Genomic DNA, 16,472 nt, shown 5'->3' with positions numbered 1-16,472 from the left:
ATTCGATTTGTAGATGTAATGGTAAAAATAAAAAAAGCTTCGATCATTCTATTCGCCGAACATATCATTACTGCGAAAAAAAAGAAAAACAAGCAACTTTAGAGACAAATATTGTTCCTCATAAGCAATTAAAAATATTTTTTTATTAATTCGCATTTGTTAACCAATATTTCCTATATATATTTATTTTGAAAACAATTCATCTAATAGGATGAAAATATAATATTTACATGGATATTTAATTTTGAATCAATTGAATTTTTTTTTCATCAATTGAATGTTTTATCAATCTAAGCTATCTGTTAGCTTATTTCAAACAAGTTTTGTTGATTGCATAAACGCAATTTTCAGTGTTGATTATTTTTGACGCAAAGTCAACGCTTTACTATACGAGAACGTTTCTGCTGAAGTACTTCCTGATACCGCGACCGTGGTTTTGGCCGCGGTAATTATTCGAATTTAATTAAAACTCGCATTCGAAGTGAGCTATGCCGTGGTAAAGTCATTAATTAAATTTAGGGGCGAATCGCGTAGTACCTTACCATTGTATATGTAGGTAGATATGTACGACAGATACAGAAGAGATCGTTATTGCAAGTTCACGAACTCGGTTATAAGTTTCAATGAATTCAGTTTCTTTTAGTGATGCCGGAATTTTCTTTTCGGATTTGTCTGTGTTACCAGTTTCATCTCTGCTTCTGATATAGACGCATTTCCCCCGGGAATTTTATTCACGATTCAAGTATAACATAATTCTGAAATAAATTTCTATATTTTCTTGTCACTAGTAAAATGATAAGCAATTAATAAATGTATTAAAATTTGTTATTCAGCTACCAAAAGTTGTGAGATAAAAAATCCAATTATAAGAGAATTAAATTGCAAATAAAATCACTTTGATCAAATTTAATTTCATTTTCCTCTGGATGATATGTAATATTAATTATAATAAATTAATAAAAAATATAATTAATTAACCACAAAATTTATTTGCTATATCAAAAATACATGTTTAAATAAATTTTATCATCTCCTAATCCCTTTGAACAGAGAAATAAAATTCTTACAATAATTCTGAAATAAATTTCTGGAACAAATCTTATATTTGTATCTTCCTAAAAAAAGAGAAGTTTACGTTTCAATATTATATTTATTATGGCATTGTTGAAAATAATATTTTATCAGTGCACAAATTGTTTGGATGGTATCTAACATCAATAATCCATGACTATAATATTGTATAGTTTCGAAGATAAAAACTTTAATGTTTAAAAAAGATATTATTAAATTGTTGCAGGAGCGATCTTCACCGAGGATCAGAAGGATAGTCCGTCGGAGTTGGCATTCAAATACGCCATTTACAAAATCAACAAGGATAAGACTCTATTGGCGAACACGACATTGGTTTACGATATTCAATATGTGCCTAAGGACGATTCGTTTCGCACGTCCAAGAAAGGTAGGAAAATAATCAATATAACCTCGTAAAAGTATATAAACAGTATTATTCTGAGAGATTATCTTAAATATTATATATATTTGAATGGCAAATAAATATTATTTGAATCATCTATTGCGTGTTATCTTGAAAGAACTAATTATTAAATAGTTAATCATCTATTATTCGTCTTTCTCCAGAGTGTCTGTATCTTGCAATCAATAATTTCTGTAAGATATAGCGGAGCATTTTGGATAATTACAATTTCACGCTTGTTAATTACGAAAAATGCTGTTAAAAAAAAATATAAAGTGTAGTTGTATAAACATTATATTAAAGCTGAAGGAAAGAAGCAATTTATTTGTGGTCGTTGTTCTAGAATGTATTAATTTCAACTTTTTACATTATAAAGTTTCATTTTATTTTTTCCTAAAAAAAAGTTTCAAGTCAGATTTAAAATCTTCGCTTTTGTCAACATATAAGGTAACTAAACTTTATACGGCATACGTTTTGTATATTTGATTAAATACACTGTGTGAGTTTATTTAAAAGTGAGTTTAATTTTTTTTTAATTTCGAAAATTTTTTAACTTATTCAATTTACCCCTCTTTATTCTATGAGAACATATAAATGCGTCGTAATATTGAGAAGGCATGAATTTGTTATCTAGGTAAATTAAGAGTGCTTCCAAATATTATTTTCCTCTTAAATAAATTTAATAAATGAGAAAATTCTTTATTAATGATATACTATCTATGTAATAGATTGTAATATCGTTATATCGCTAATAAAAATTCATAATTAATGTAAAATAACTAAAATCAAATCATAATCATAAAAAGTAAAATATTGTAGTAACAATTAGGTAAAATGACAGACGTGATTTTCTTATATCGTTAAATTATTGTTTATAAGTTGCACCTACAAGATACACGACAGCGATAATTTGGAAGGCGACAATGATTGATAGCATCGCAAATATACAATTAATATAGTTGATAGTAATTAATTGTAACGTAACAGCTTTACAATATCACAATCTTCTTATTTTTTAATCAATTTACTTTTATTCTTTTTTTTTGTAAATAATGTGTAATTAAAAATATATCTACTAATTTTGACTATAATTGTGTAATGATAAGAAAAAAATCCGTCAATAATTTTTTCATGAAAAAACAGTTCTTAAAAATTATTTGAAGAGAAAGATATTTTAAATTCAGACATCAATTGAACTTAGCAATATCAATTGCATAATATCATCGGTTTGATCAAAAATATGTATAATAAATATTAATATTTAGATTTATATTAAGATATGTCACATTAAAATAACACATCTTAAGTAATTCATAATTTTAAATTTTCAATTTTATTACTGTTTTTTAATTTTATTATGATTTTTATTTATTTTCTAAAAAAATTTAAACATTAAAAAAAGTATGGTTGATGTAACATATCCCGAATGATTGATAATTTGGACTTAGTTGCGTCATATCTACTAAAAAAAAACCATGTCACTTTTTAAATAATTGCTTCGCGTCGCTTATTCAACAAACTATACACTTGAAGATATGAAAATAGATTATTTAAAAAATTAGACTAATACTTGAAAACATATTGCGAAATAAAAATCAGAAATATAAATAAAAACGTCGATGAATGAAATTTCTATTAATTATGTTGTTAAAAATATGTATAGCAATTCTATTAAATTGTTATATGAAAAACTTGTTCTCTGAATTACTTTGAAATTTGTGCGTTTTTAATTAAGTTTGCAAAATATCTATAAAAAATAGAATTATTCTATATAATATATAGAATGCAGAGCATGTTATTCATTGAATTTAAAATGATGTATTTACAAGAATACTTCAACTAGTGTAAAATAAACCTGAATTCATATTTTACGTGCAGTATTAAATGCGAGAGTATACGAATATAGACTAAAAGATATTTACTCCGTGCAATTTATACAATGTAAAATATATACCTGCTTCGCTAGCACGTGTCAGCTAGTGATTGTGAACAGTGACATACTAGCTAAAACCAGCTAATTAATTAATTTAGCCTTCATTTTAATATGCTCAAAAGACTGGTAGTTAGAGTATGACGTGAATCTCCTGTCATTGGAGCGCTTTTGACACGCGAGCTTAAAAGTTGGCAGGAAGCCTAGTGAAAGCAATTCAGTTAGCGATCGGCTATAGTGAATTACAGCGCGAGAACGTCGCACGCGACATGATGTAGCTTCAGATTTATGTAAAATAACACGAAACCGGATCGACTCCGAGAGCCGAAACCATAACAATGTCTCTCGCGCAATCGCAAGCGCGGCGGATAAATCTCAGTGCGACGAGCTCGACCAGTTATGAATTCGCTATGGGGCAATGTCTCTTCGAAATGTGTTTTCTTACAAAATTCTACACTGCGTAGAGATTCCATTTGTTTGGTTTAACCCCACGATTCTCAAGTTATCTTTGGCAAACAATAAAGAACACAATAAAGAAGCCATTTTGTTATTATCCGAAAGAAATAAATATACTCACGATTTAATAAAATTCTAGTATGATGCGACGAGGATGCGTACAATCGACGTTCAGTGAGGCAAAAGTTTCTTTATATAAAGAAGATTCTGTGTAAGTTGGAAAAACCTTATATATGTGCGAATATGGTACAATGATTAAATGCAAGCATGTAACTAATAAAGAGAGCACATCTAATTTTCTTCTTAAATCGTGCGTGGCGAAGATTTTCAACTTACTAAACAAGCGAGGTAAAAGAATGAGATTCGTGTTTATGTCGCCAATTCCAAGTTCACTAAAACATATATCTTAAGAGTCTTTTTTACAGAATAGAACAATAAATGGCTATACATATAACAACTAGGGTGGTGCCCAAGGCAAATACGAAAATAATGAATAGAGATATATAAATATAAATTTCATGAAATTCTGCTATAAGGAAACTATTCAAGCCTCATCTGTAAATAGCCAAATATATATCCAAGTAACATATAAATGAAGTATACATTTATCAGCGCTTTTTCTCAAAACATCGAGGGGAATCTTGCGATCATTTGCACCCTCTTGAATTTTCTCAAGCGGAAAGTATTTGGCCATAAATATGCCTATAGAATCCCATTATGTATAACAAGAATCCATGTATTTTTTTCCTCCGGCGTGCTTAAAATGATATCCATGGTTGGAAAGATTTCTCCGCATCCCTTCCGGTCGTCCTGACTACTGCGTTTCCTCTCTCGGACGGGGTTGAACCGTGTCGAACGGCGCAACTTTTGCAACATTTCTTTTGTAAACTGGCTCACCCCGCGATAAATTTCCCATGTCACCCGGGATAGGTGCCTGTATATATTTTCTCATTTTTGCGCATCTCTACGCGAGTTTAATGTTGCGTACGCGCGAATTCAGTTGACTCGCGCCTACTATGCCGTGATGCATTTCGCCTAAAAGTAATCGCGGCTGATGCTCGCGCCGTTTGTGTTATCTTCGCCTAATGTGTCCACGATCTGTATTTCTTCATGCAAAAGTTTTCAAACGGATTTGAAACTCCGCTCTGCTCTATCATGCGCAAAATCGTCTCCTACCGAGCCAGAATCGAATATTTATGTATCATGAAACCTGAATGGAAAAATTAAAATATCATTTTTCCTCAATACGTTTAACGACTAAAAAATAATTTTTTTTGGGGGGGGGGAAGGGGAGAAACAACAATATACGTTATTCTTTTTCTCTTTCTTTTCATTCACAGAATATTTAAATCATAAATTAAACAATCCTCCTCGTATAGTCGGGCTTATCGAAGAGAGAAATTTTATCATCAAATATAGACAAGTTGCATTTTAGAGAATCAACGCAGGATTCTTTTGTTATTCTGTGGAAAATTGTTACATAAGGATTCTTTATTTTCCGCACAGTTATGTCGGAGCTCTCCAGGACGAGAAACGAAGAACAAAGCCTCGATAGAAAATTGAATTCGCGACGAAATACTCAACTCGAGAGAAAATCCTGTATGAATTTTTCAGGGCATCTAGTACGGATTACAAGGTATTGTGACATCTTACTGTCGGAAGAACGCATTATATGCATGTCAATTGGTAAAGCAATTATCAGAAGAGCATAATATTGTATTTCTCGAAGAAAAGATGAGAGCAAACAATTTTTCTTCTTCTATAATAAAGTAAGACACGAAGTAAGACACAATACATTAAACACAACTAAATAAATATATTTTATTGCTACCTTTATCTTAGTTAAAGTATTTCATTTATTTTGTTTGTTTCAACAGAAATTTTATCGGAAAATCAATCAATAAGTATTTTTAAAAAAGAAAAATATAAAAAGGCAGCATCTAATAAAATTTAATTTACTTTTATGAAATTTTATTAAGTCGTTAGAGAGAAACATAGAGTTGTTATCGAAAACAGTTAATAACAAGAAGTTTTAAAGTAAAAGTTCATGCTTTTGCTACGTTAAAAGAAGTTTTCTTCTTCCTAACATCACGGATACATGACATAAAGTTCGTTTCATGCTCTTACATTGTAAAGAATAAAGTAAGTTACTCTCTCGATGATAAAAAACTGTATACTACTTTAATAATTTCGCAAAAAAAAAAAAAAAAATTTCATTTCCTCGAGCTCGCATGGAAATAGGACATCACACAAATTTCTTTTCAAGTTTACGTCGTAGGTGTAATTCGTTCACTGCGAAAATAGAAAACAAAGGAAGATAGAAATCGGAAGAGATCTAAACCAGGGAAATTGATTGGATAACTTTAAGGAGCAGCGACCCGAACCACCGAGGCGGAACACTTTAATGGCAAGTTCCGTTTACGAGAGCTACGGCCAGAAATGGCGTGCAGCTAACCAAATGACGAAGCGATTATTTTGCAGGATTTTATTTCCCAGTGTCTATGGGAAAACTCCGTTCGCACATTGCATTCGTAATTCTAATAGACAATCTCATCCTACCCGTCCGCCGTCCTCTTCTATTCCCCTAACGACTTCGCAATGGCTTTTTAAAGAGATTTGCAGCTCGTCATTGTCAGTCGGCTTAATCCTAATAATTCAAGCTGCCATATATCTGTATGAGATAACTTCGCGAGCATGCGAATACACAGTTGCTTATGCAACTTTTAGCGATGAAAAACGAAAACGTTTACCGGATCATCCTTTAACCGTATTACAACGATGATCACAAAGAGTGTATCGCAATTACATAGCGTTTGCATTAATTACATCTTTGCAGATTTGATTTAAAATATCATATAATAAAATAAAAAAATGCTTTTTTTTCATTCTGTCAGTTATGCAAAAAAATCTTATGTAATAATATATTTTATTTATACTTTTTTTATTTAAAACTATAATTTGTATTCTTTGTTCCGAGTAATTAATTGAACACAAAGATTTACTCTAATAAATTCCATTAATTTCGAATAAAGCTAATTATTCCAAATGATTACTGATTTAATAAATTAAATGTCTGTAGTAATTTAAAAAAAAGCATATTTTTTAAACTATATATAGCAATATCATCATCTTAATTGCGATAATTCGTAAAATTGCGATCGCGCATCGTGTATTATATTAAGCTCATAAAAATTATAAGAAAGCACCGACGCTCTTTGTGCGGAAACTGTCGCACTCATTAAACGTAAAAAGGATAAATATCGGTTCGTTAAACAAAACTGCGATATAACGAGGTGACGATTCTTATTTACTTCGGCTCGACTTAATCAACGATAAAATAGCATGATAAGATAATTTCATAACAATGAAATGTGCATTCCAAAAAAATGATGTGTCATATATTTGCGCCTTTTTACAAATCTTAGAACAATTGGAAAATGTTAAATTGAACACATTTTCATGTATCCCAGCCGAATTTTTATGTTAATTTGACATAAGATAAAAAATAATATAAACATAATACTATGTAAAAATTAACATAAAAAATGTAACATTTTAATACAATTTAAAAACAAACTGTGGGAACATATTTCTTTAATAAAATTAACTTTAAAAAAATTTATTATTTGTTAAATATTCATTTCTTTTCGAATTTACGTTTTAAAATTACATTATCTTTTTTTATAATTATTTATTCACTTAATAAATAATCATAAATTGTCTTATTTTAAGAACAATTAAATATTAATTTAACAGAAAATATCCAAATAACATGTTAAAAACACAAAAATTTTAATAAAGGCAAGTTTTAAAATAGTAGAAAATGTTTTTTGTGTAGACAATTTAATTAGGCGAATATGTATGGTACAAAAGTATTATAAGAATACAAAAGAATTATAAAGGAACAAATTAGCGAAAATCTCAGCTAAGCGAGCACACAGCAAGTATAATATAATATTCTTTGTTACTGAGTAATCGTCTCAGATACGCTTTATATCAAAGGCGAATTAATTCAAAATAAATAGATAGTAAAAGTAGACTATATAAAATTATTGTATCAACGTGTCTCTAAACAATAATGCTATGATAATCTTTTTTATGTAAGAGAACAATTGAGAATATTTAATCAAAATCGTTAGTATTCTTTCCCAAAGTATTTCATTACAATTATACTGGATTCTTTCAACAAAAGAAACCATGATTTCTTTCACCAAAGGAAATCACGAATCCATTTTATTTGAACCTTCTAACGCTGTTGCTATACAAAAAGTATTTCTCATTCCGTTATTATTTCCTTGAAATACATTCTTTTTAATTAATTATTATCCAAGTTAACTAGATATTTTTAATAATAAATTATAATCACATAATAGATAAAATACAAAATATTGTAATTATCAAGAATATTATCGAATAATAAGTAATTTGATATAGACAAATGCACAAATGGAAAAGTTAATTTCGTGAGAACAAATACTGCTTACGTGATGCAGCATACGTGAAATTCAATATAGTCGCAAACCATAATTTCCACAATGGAAATAAAGAAACGCTGAATTCAAGATAGCGATAAAACTCAGCCAGCGAGAATTCTTAGTCATAATACTACCAAAATCAAACTTATCCATCCTTCAATGCACTTCTCACAAGCGTGCCACGAATAATTTGCGATGTAAGGAAAAATAAAGCTGTAGTCCGGAGGGCTTTTCCTTCAAGGATAATAGATAAGAAAACTGAGCCTTTAAAAGAATGTATCAATTCCCTGTCTGCTCACTAGAAAACGCGTACATCGAAAGATTGCAAAACATATATTACATTTATTTCCGATAAAATCATCCAATATATCACATATTGACCATTATTATATATTACATTTCAATCATATTATTCGATTCTATTTCTGCATTTTGCTTTTAAACTGACTTCATCAATCCATTTTCATTAAGGTACTGATATGTTAATTTTTTAAATAAATAAACGCATAACGTAAGTAATATAACAAGTTATCGATTTGTTATGGGCAACCTATCTATTTTGTGTGTGTGTGTGTGTGTGTGTGTCCTTTGTAAGTTAATTACCTCAATTAAAACTACCGTTTATTTATAATTATAAATTAATAAATTTCACAATCGAGTTTACAAAGGTAAAAAATTAATAAAATGTGCAATTAATAAACAAGGTAGAAAGAAAATTTCTCATTTACACAGTTACATTACATTTTACAACTGAAAATTACCTGAAAATTAAAACTTATTGAAAAAGAATTCTTTATGATTTGTAAAAATCCAATTTGTCATATTTTTATTCTCTTTTATTATTTACGATCTTTTACATAATTGCGCAAATTACTAAAATTTTTATGTTATAGTGATTTTTATTGAATTCAATAAAGGAAACATTTCAGAGTTTATTATTGATTCTTTCAAAATTCCGTTAAAGTCTTTCAAAATTCCGTTAAAGTCTTTCAAAATTCTAAAGCTGTTTTGTAATAGTAATTTATTATACAAGATTACGAAAGAACAGTAGCGAGGATCAAAAGAGTCTGTCGACAATTTACTGCAGCTTTCGCTGATACAGAACTTCCAAGTACGCTTCATCTAGAAATATGAAATTGATATGTCAAAGCCAGTCTCCATTCTCCAATCTCCGTTTTAGCACACTCTCATGCTCCCATTGACGTCTTCCTCGCTCATCTTACAATATTATATATATATTACACCACATCCACAGTATTTAACACATCAGTGAAATACTTATAAAAGAGATCCTGCGTTTATTTTTCTAAATATATAAATTTATAAAAAATATAATATTTCTAAATACGTTTATAATATTTCATTTAAAAAAAACCGATCAAAATTTTTACAAGAGTTCTAAACTTTCAATAAAACAACTAAACTTTTATAGGCAAAAGTTATAAATATAAATTAATTTATAATATAAATAGTAATTATTGTCAGTACATATTTTGCTATTAAATTGCTCAAGTCTTTTAATTTTCATTGCAGCCTGCAAGCAACTATCCAGATCGGTACAAGGCATCTTCGGACCGTCTGACCCACTTTTAGGTGCTCATATACAAAGTATATGCGAAGCATTGGACGTTCCTCACCTTGAAGCGAGGGTCGATTTCGAGCCCACTTTCAAAGAGTTCAGCATTAACTTATATCCCGCACAAGATCATCTTAACACAGCATTCAAGGACCTTATTTCCTTTCTAAATTGGACTAGAGTGGCTATTATCTATGAAGAAGATTATGGTAAGTGAAGAACAATAAAATTGTCGCGGTAATCTTTGAAATCCTCACAAACTCATATAAATGTTCAATGTATCTTATTAGCAAGAATATTTTTACAAGAGTTTATCCTCTCTCTCTCTCTCTCTCTCTCTCTCTCTCTCTCTCTCTTCGCATTAATATCTACATTTTTTAATCTTATTTTCACAATGTAATGTTAATTTGTTATATATCGCGCAGTAATCAACTCGGATGGTACAGGATTAAATCGGTATATATTTTTCCGTACAGAACGGTAAGAATGGTTCTAATGGAACGCGGTATGCAATGGACTGTGAGCACGAACATGCGAACAATGCTACACACGACATCCAAGTTAAAAAGATTTCCCGACCGCATGGAACTCATTTTACCGCGACCAGCGGACTTCGTATATGTATAACAACAACTATTCCATGGAAACTACTCCATGGATATACGGAACAGGCGATCTCGTTAACACCGTCGACGCGTTCATTACGCAGATGCGTTTTATTTTATTTTATTTCATTTTATTTCATTTTATTTTTGGTTCCTCCGCAATGTCGGCGATGCGTCTCTATGCAAATAGAACGTCGGAATCAGACACCGGAAGTGGAATCCCGCTACCGTCCAAAATGTCGGCTTGTCACTCGCACGCAGAAGTAACGCGTTTACATACGACGACGTAAACTCGCGACGACCGCTCACGAGATTGCTCTCTGTCACTCCCTCGCCACTTTTTGCCATCAACTTAACCCCTCGGTCGCGGCTCCTCTTGGCGCCCATTTCCATTCCGCGACGGGCTGGCATCACTCGCGGCAACTCATCGAAATTCCGACGCGGCGTTGACGCATAATATCCACGCCAAAGTCACCTGTCATCTCCATTCTTTTCGAATCGCATTAGTATATTTTAACTATCGCCGGGAAAATGTATGAATTCACCCATATTTCTTTCATCCATATCCGTCTATCCGGGAAAAGCCTTTACATTTATTTGCCTCGACGGAGAAACCGCAATCGTCATGGTCAAGTAATTATTTATAAAGCATCACGATTTGTATTATCAGAATTTGGAAATGAAAAGGAGAATTTCTCCCACTTATACAACTTATCGATTTGACGTATCCAAAGAGTCGCTGTTTGTTTCATTGGTAATTGCTATTCAAGCCATGGATCTTACAGCGAATTCGGTTGAACGCACTAACAAAATTTTATTCCCCATTCTTAACATTTTTAAAGTTAATAATTCTAGATATCGCAAATTTATCGCATATTTACGAAACGAGTCCTTTCGCTTATAGTTCTTGCGAAGGAAAAAGTGGGAGGTCTCCGACCTTATCTTCTCTAAACTGCCGCTCTTGATTGGACGATGTAACTTGGCGTATAACAGGAGCACAAAGTAGGACGCTGCCGTTAGCGATAAAACGAGAGAGGAAACGGAAAGAACGCACTTTTTGCCCCCTTGATTTCTATGGCCTACCATAAATCCATGACAAGGGGATAAGACAAGGAGTTTCAAAATTCCCCGTCGTAAAAGCGACGCGTGTCGAAAACGTTTCAACTATAACTCGCTAGGAGAAATGTAACATCCCCAACCTGGTATCACCTAAATATTCATTAGTCGAGAAAATTCGCGTCTCACGAGTTCGTTAAAACTTCAACATGCAAAGACAGTCGCTCACTTAAACACCATTAAATATTAAGCAGTCAACGTCAATTGGGAATGATACGACTTGAAGTTTCAGTGAACGTAGTGATTTGTAAATTTTCAAACGATAATTATAGTTTAATAAGTTTAATTAGCGAGCTTCAAGTATAATGAGAATCGCTGCGAGATTTTGAATAAACCTCTCGAGCACTTTACAAATTTGGCAAGCCCCCTGCGTCACTCGTTGTCATTTAGTTATTCATAGTCATAGGAGAAATAGTTTCGCAGTTCGTTAAAACTTTATCGAGTATGAAAAGTTTCGTTTTTCGGCATAAAATAATGAATCGTTTAACGTGACGACGAGACGCTTGAGCCAACGAGCGAAACGTGATTTTGAGACAGAAATATGTAATAGCGCGATGTATGAAACTATTAGTTACTTTTATTTTCGAATAATTAATTATCAGCTTTAATCGAATAAGCAACGCGCATAACTGAGTACTCATTTAGACTGGCCTCCCTGTTTCCTAAAAAAAAAAATTTAACGTCTAATAAATTAAATTGTCAAATTTAATAATATTACTCATCATTAAAAAATGCTTAAATATTTAACACAATTTTTAAAAAATTTTCAAAAGTTCTCAAAGAGATTAAATGTTTTTCAACGGAATTATCAAATTTATTTATTAAAAGTCTCTATTTATTCTCTGAACATTTTGAAATAATTTATAGATTTCAGTTTTTCAATAATAATGAGAGAATACTCGTATAATAAAATTATATCGTTTCATAAAAAATTTACACAGAAATGAGTATTTGGCACTATCTGCATTGGTGTTGTATCTATGACTTCAACGAGGTCAAGAAATCTCGCACATAAACGTTCGTTTATATCATCAAAATGATAAGATGAGAGAACGCAAAACTAGTGTACATTTTTCCTGAACTGTTTCTCTCTGTATCGTATAATGCCATCATAAATTTCCAGATATAACACTGTATATAGTTACTGCTATCTACTGAGTTAATTTTGTAAACCAGACTACCCTGTGCAATTTTCCTACTTTCCCTTTTACACGTTTCTTAGTCAGGAATGCTCGTGGTAGTCCTTTATATATCAAATACTCTAAGAAAACCTTGATCTTCATTACAACCCTTTATTATTTAAGATATTTCCATTCTCTCACTCCAAGTTGTTTACAGAAATTTAACTCAATAAACTTTATTTAAATACACGTAAACATAATTCTATTATTTAATAAACTTGTTACAAAGTTATTTACTATATATCAAGAGTCTCGTAAAATTTACTTTACTTTCAATCGCTTATAATAAGCAAGTTATTAATGTCAGAAAATTGTCAGAGAATCTGGTTCAACACGGGAAAATTCAACGCCTTAATAAATAAAAAAAAAACTGTCAGTGAAATTAAGTTCTTGAGTCTAAAAGCATCTTGTGTACAAGCGTAGAAGTATGCAAGCGGCCGTAATTGCTCGATTTGTTCCGAAAGTGAAGTTTACCATTTTTCATTTTTACATTTTGCGGAAAGTGCCAGCTCTCCTGCGAGCTGCGCTCGTTAACGCGCCAGAAAATTTATCTTCTTCTGCTTCTCTTTCACCATCCTTTAGCTGTTTATCGATCTTCTTCCTGCCGTCGCTCTATTCGTTGCAATCATTACGAAGAAGTAATTAGCAAGCTCAAAGTTGGAGGCACCTATCTGTCCAAGAAGTCTCTTTCAGAAATACGGAAAAGTAGGATTGCACTGAAGATCTTGCGACTTTATCAGATTTGTATCTTTGAGTAAAGTCCAGAGAAAACATGCCGCTTGGAAATTGAAAGGGTCTAATGTGCTGAATACATTAACAATAAATCGACGATAATATCAACGATAATATTTTTCTCATTCTTCTACAGCGTTTTTTTTCTTATGAAGCCATAAATTAATTTATCAATTAAATTATTCAAATACTATATAACTAATTAATTTTTAATAAATTATTATTGTAACAATAAGTTATTGTATATTAATAATACTTTTTTCTCTTAATTAAAACAAAAAAAAAGGATAAGAATCAAATTGTGATTAAAATTAATTAATGTCGATCGAATTGACGCAGAAAATGAACCGCGGGCGAACGTAACCGTATACGTATGTAATGGATTCCGTGCACGCGACGGAAATCTCGAGTCGACAGCAACTTAAGAAGTAGTCGAAGAACAATCGGATGGAAGTAAATTGTGAAAGTCGTGATACCTTTTTAGCTACATCTTCGCAAACCCTCTTAACGCTGTAAAAGTAGTTATGAAAAGTTTGCTACCAAAGTCACGGTCTTGATAGTTTAATCGCAAATCTCTCTCTGTAAATCAAATTAACAAGTTTATGTTCCCACATTGTTCTTTTGCCACAGATGGCAAACGATGAGTATTTTATCAACTCATCCATTTCTGTCATGCAAAAACCCATTCTTACATTATGTCTCAACCCATACCTATTACGTAAAAATAACACGTATCATAAGAATCTAGATGTTGATTAGATTACATTGTACGAATGGAGGATTGTGGAAGACTTCTATTACCATTCCAGAAAATTGGTTGTTTCATTTATTACGCTTTGCGAAATGTTCTCGAATTTTTATACCATTGTTTCGTATTATTTTATTCATTTCTCGCTAACAGTATAATTTGAAAATAAACCTGCTATTTCCATCTCTGTTAAAATAATTGACAAATAAAAAGGAATAAAAAATGTTAATTTCAGAAATAATTAAAATGTTTCATTACTGCAGTAATTCAACGTTTTTCAATTCGAGGCATATTACATAACTTTGACGAGGTACATTAGGTGTACAAGCTTTAACGTATATCATATGTCTTTTATCAGATATCATCAATACGATATTCAATAATAAACAGTGAAATTCTAATATTATTATTTTTTATTTGATTGTTTCAAATTTTTTGTAATTTTATTGCGATATTATTATGATTAAAATAAAAGTAAACAAAATATAATTTAGGTCATTATCTCAATTTTTAAAATATACTTTGCGTCTTACTCACTTTTTTATAAATTTTAATTTTTCCACTTTTTTTACCTTCGCTAAAATTTTCACAGCATATTTGAAAACTATTTGCGGTTAGTCAGCCGTAGCACACCGGTTGAAAAACTTTGTCCTAACTCATGAAAAAGTACTTTCATTTTGTTTCTGTTTAATACACGATATAAAATTGACAAGATAAATCGTGAGTTCACGTAGATATTTGAGATAATTGCAACAAGCAATGCCAATCAATTAAAAATATTTGTTGTGACGTAACTTTAAATGTTTCATAAAGGAAAGGATTAAAAGAAATAACAAGCACGCGCAATGATAAAACTTGGCATTACGCCGAGGACCAATTTGCCGCGAAAAAATACCTCTCTTCTGTTTTTGCAGGGCTGTTCAAACTGCAGGATCTCGTAAAATCCCCGCCATCCGTGAGAACTGAAATGTACATTCGTCAGGCGGGCCCTGCATCCTACAGGCAGGTCCTGCGGGAGGTCAGACACAAAGAGATCTTCAAGTTGATTGTTGACACAGATCCGGCGCACATGCAGCAATTCTTCCGAGCGGTGAGTTTTAAATGTTTCGATATTTGGCATCATTTCACAAAATCTGAATGTTTAAATACTGATATCGTTCATGCACCTCCAAAAAGATTCCAACAATCTCCATTTATATTGTACATTCATCGCCTTTTTTTCATCATGTTAAAATTACATTTTGAAAATCAGAGTACGAACGTATCTCCCCCCTCCGCACATATATCCCTCTTGCTATATTTTTTCACACCGTTAATCTCTTGCATGATAAATCTGACAAGTTGCTTTATTCGGATAGATACTATATTTTTGCAATAAAATACGAAATATTATAAAAGAGTTGCAAACCTAAATCATTCAAATATAAAATCTTTACCAGATTTATGTTATTATAGTCACAACTTATTTTATAAATATATTTATTTTGTATGTCTTTCTATATTTTATTACTTTCCCCTTTTCCTTGCAAAATTTGAACATGTATCTTGTTATAAATATGAAAATCTGAAATAAACAAAACTAATGCATGTTAACAAAATGTTCCCAGACTTGTTTCATGAAAGAAGAAATATTAGAATTCATCAGCGAAATATTTTGTTCTTTTCCGAATTATTAGTATTTATTTGAAAAAAAAAAAATCAGAGGAGAAATTCGCGCAGAAAACTGTCATCAATGCATCTGATATAAGTGACGTGATGCACATGTAATTATGAATAATTGTTCTTTCTCTGTGAGAAAATTTAATACCTGTCCAACTTTAATTTAATATCTGTCCAAATCTCTTTTAGATATCGATGGACTCGTTAGAATCGCATTGAAAATAAGTAAAAAATACAGCTTATGGCGGTTGTATAGACGGAAAACATGTTGTTTACTGGATGTAAAATGAAAGAAAAAGAGAAAACAAGCAGAAATCTGTACACGGGGCGCATCGCAACTCATAAATAACTTTCCAGAATCATGCAAAGGGACTCGGTTGCTCGGAGATTAAAAGGACTTTTGCAATAGGGATTAATGGTGACTGTACGTTGCAGTTTTTCTTTCTAAAACAACACTTCTTGTTGCCTTCTAGTTTTAGATTCAAAATGAAAATGCAGTGTTCAAAAAATGTTCTTAATG

At 31.2% G+C, this 16,472-nt stretch overlaps 1 protein-coding gene and 1 long non-coding RNA gene across 11 annotated transcripts in view; one reads left to right on the top strand and one right to left on the bottom strand.

Moving 5' to 3' along the window:
- Positions 1-16,472, bottom strand: part of LOC105150454 (uncharacterized) — a 234,622-nt gene that overhangs the window by 140,209 nt on the left and 77,941 nt on the right. The gene's annotated exons all lie outside the window — the stretch shown is intronic.
- Positions 1-16,472, top strand: part of LOC105150452 (glutamate receptor ionotropic, kainate 2) — a 159,204-nt gene that overhangs the window by 100,565 nt on the left and 42,167 nt on the right. For 2 of the 3 annotated variants that reach the window (XM_087413339.1, XM_087413340.1), the window contains exons 3-5: positions 1,298-1,459; positions 9,869-10,120; positions 15,208-15,383. In XM_087413339.1, the coding sequence (XP_087269465.1) occupies positions 1,298-1,459; positions 9,869-10,120; positions 15,208-15,383 (590 nt within the window). Of the gene's footprint in view, positions 1-1,297; positions 1,460-9,868; positions 10,121-15,207; positions 15,384-15,979; positions 16,057-16,141; positions 16,377-16,472 lie in introns of those variants that run through there. The other variant, XM_087413341.1, reaches the window with a different exon arrangement.

This window comes from Acromyrmex echinatior, chromosome 14 (genome assembly GCF_024713525.1).
Source record: "Acromyrmex echinatior isolate Ae372 chromosome 14, ASM2471352v2, whole genome shotgun sequence".
Classification (NCBI taxonomy): Eukaryota; Metazoa; Arthropoda; class Insecta; order Hymenoptera; family Formicidae; genus Acromyrmex; species Acromyrmex echinatior.
This window is presented reverse-complemented; position numbering and strand designations above follow the sequence as displayed.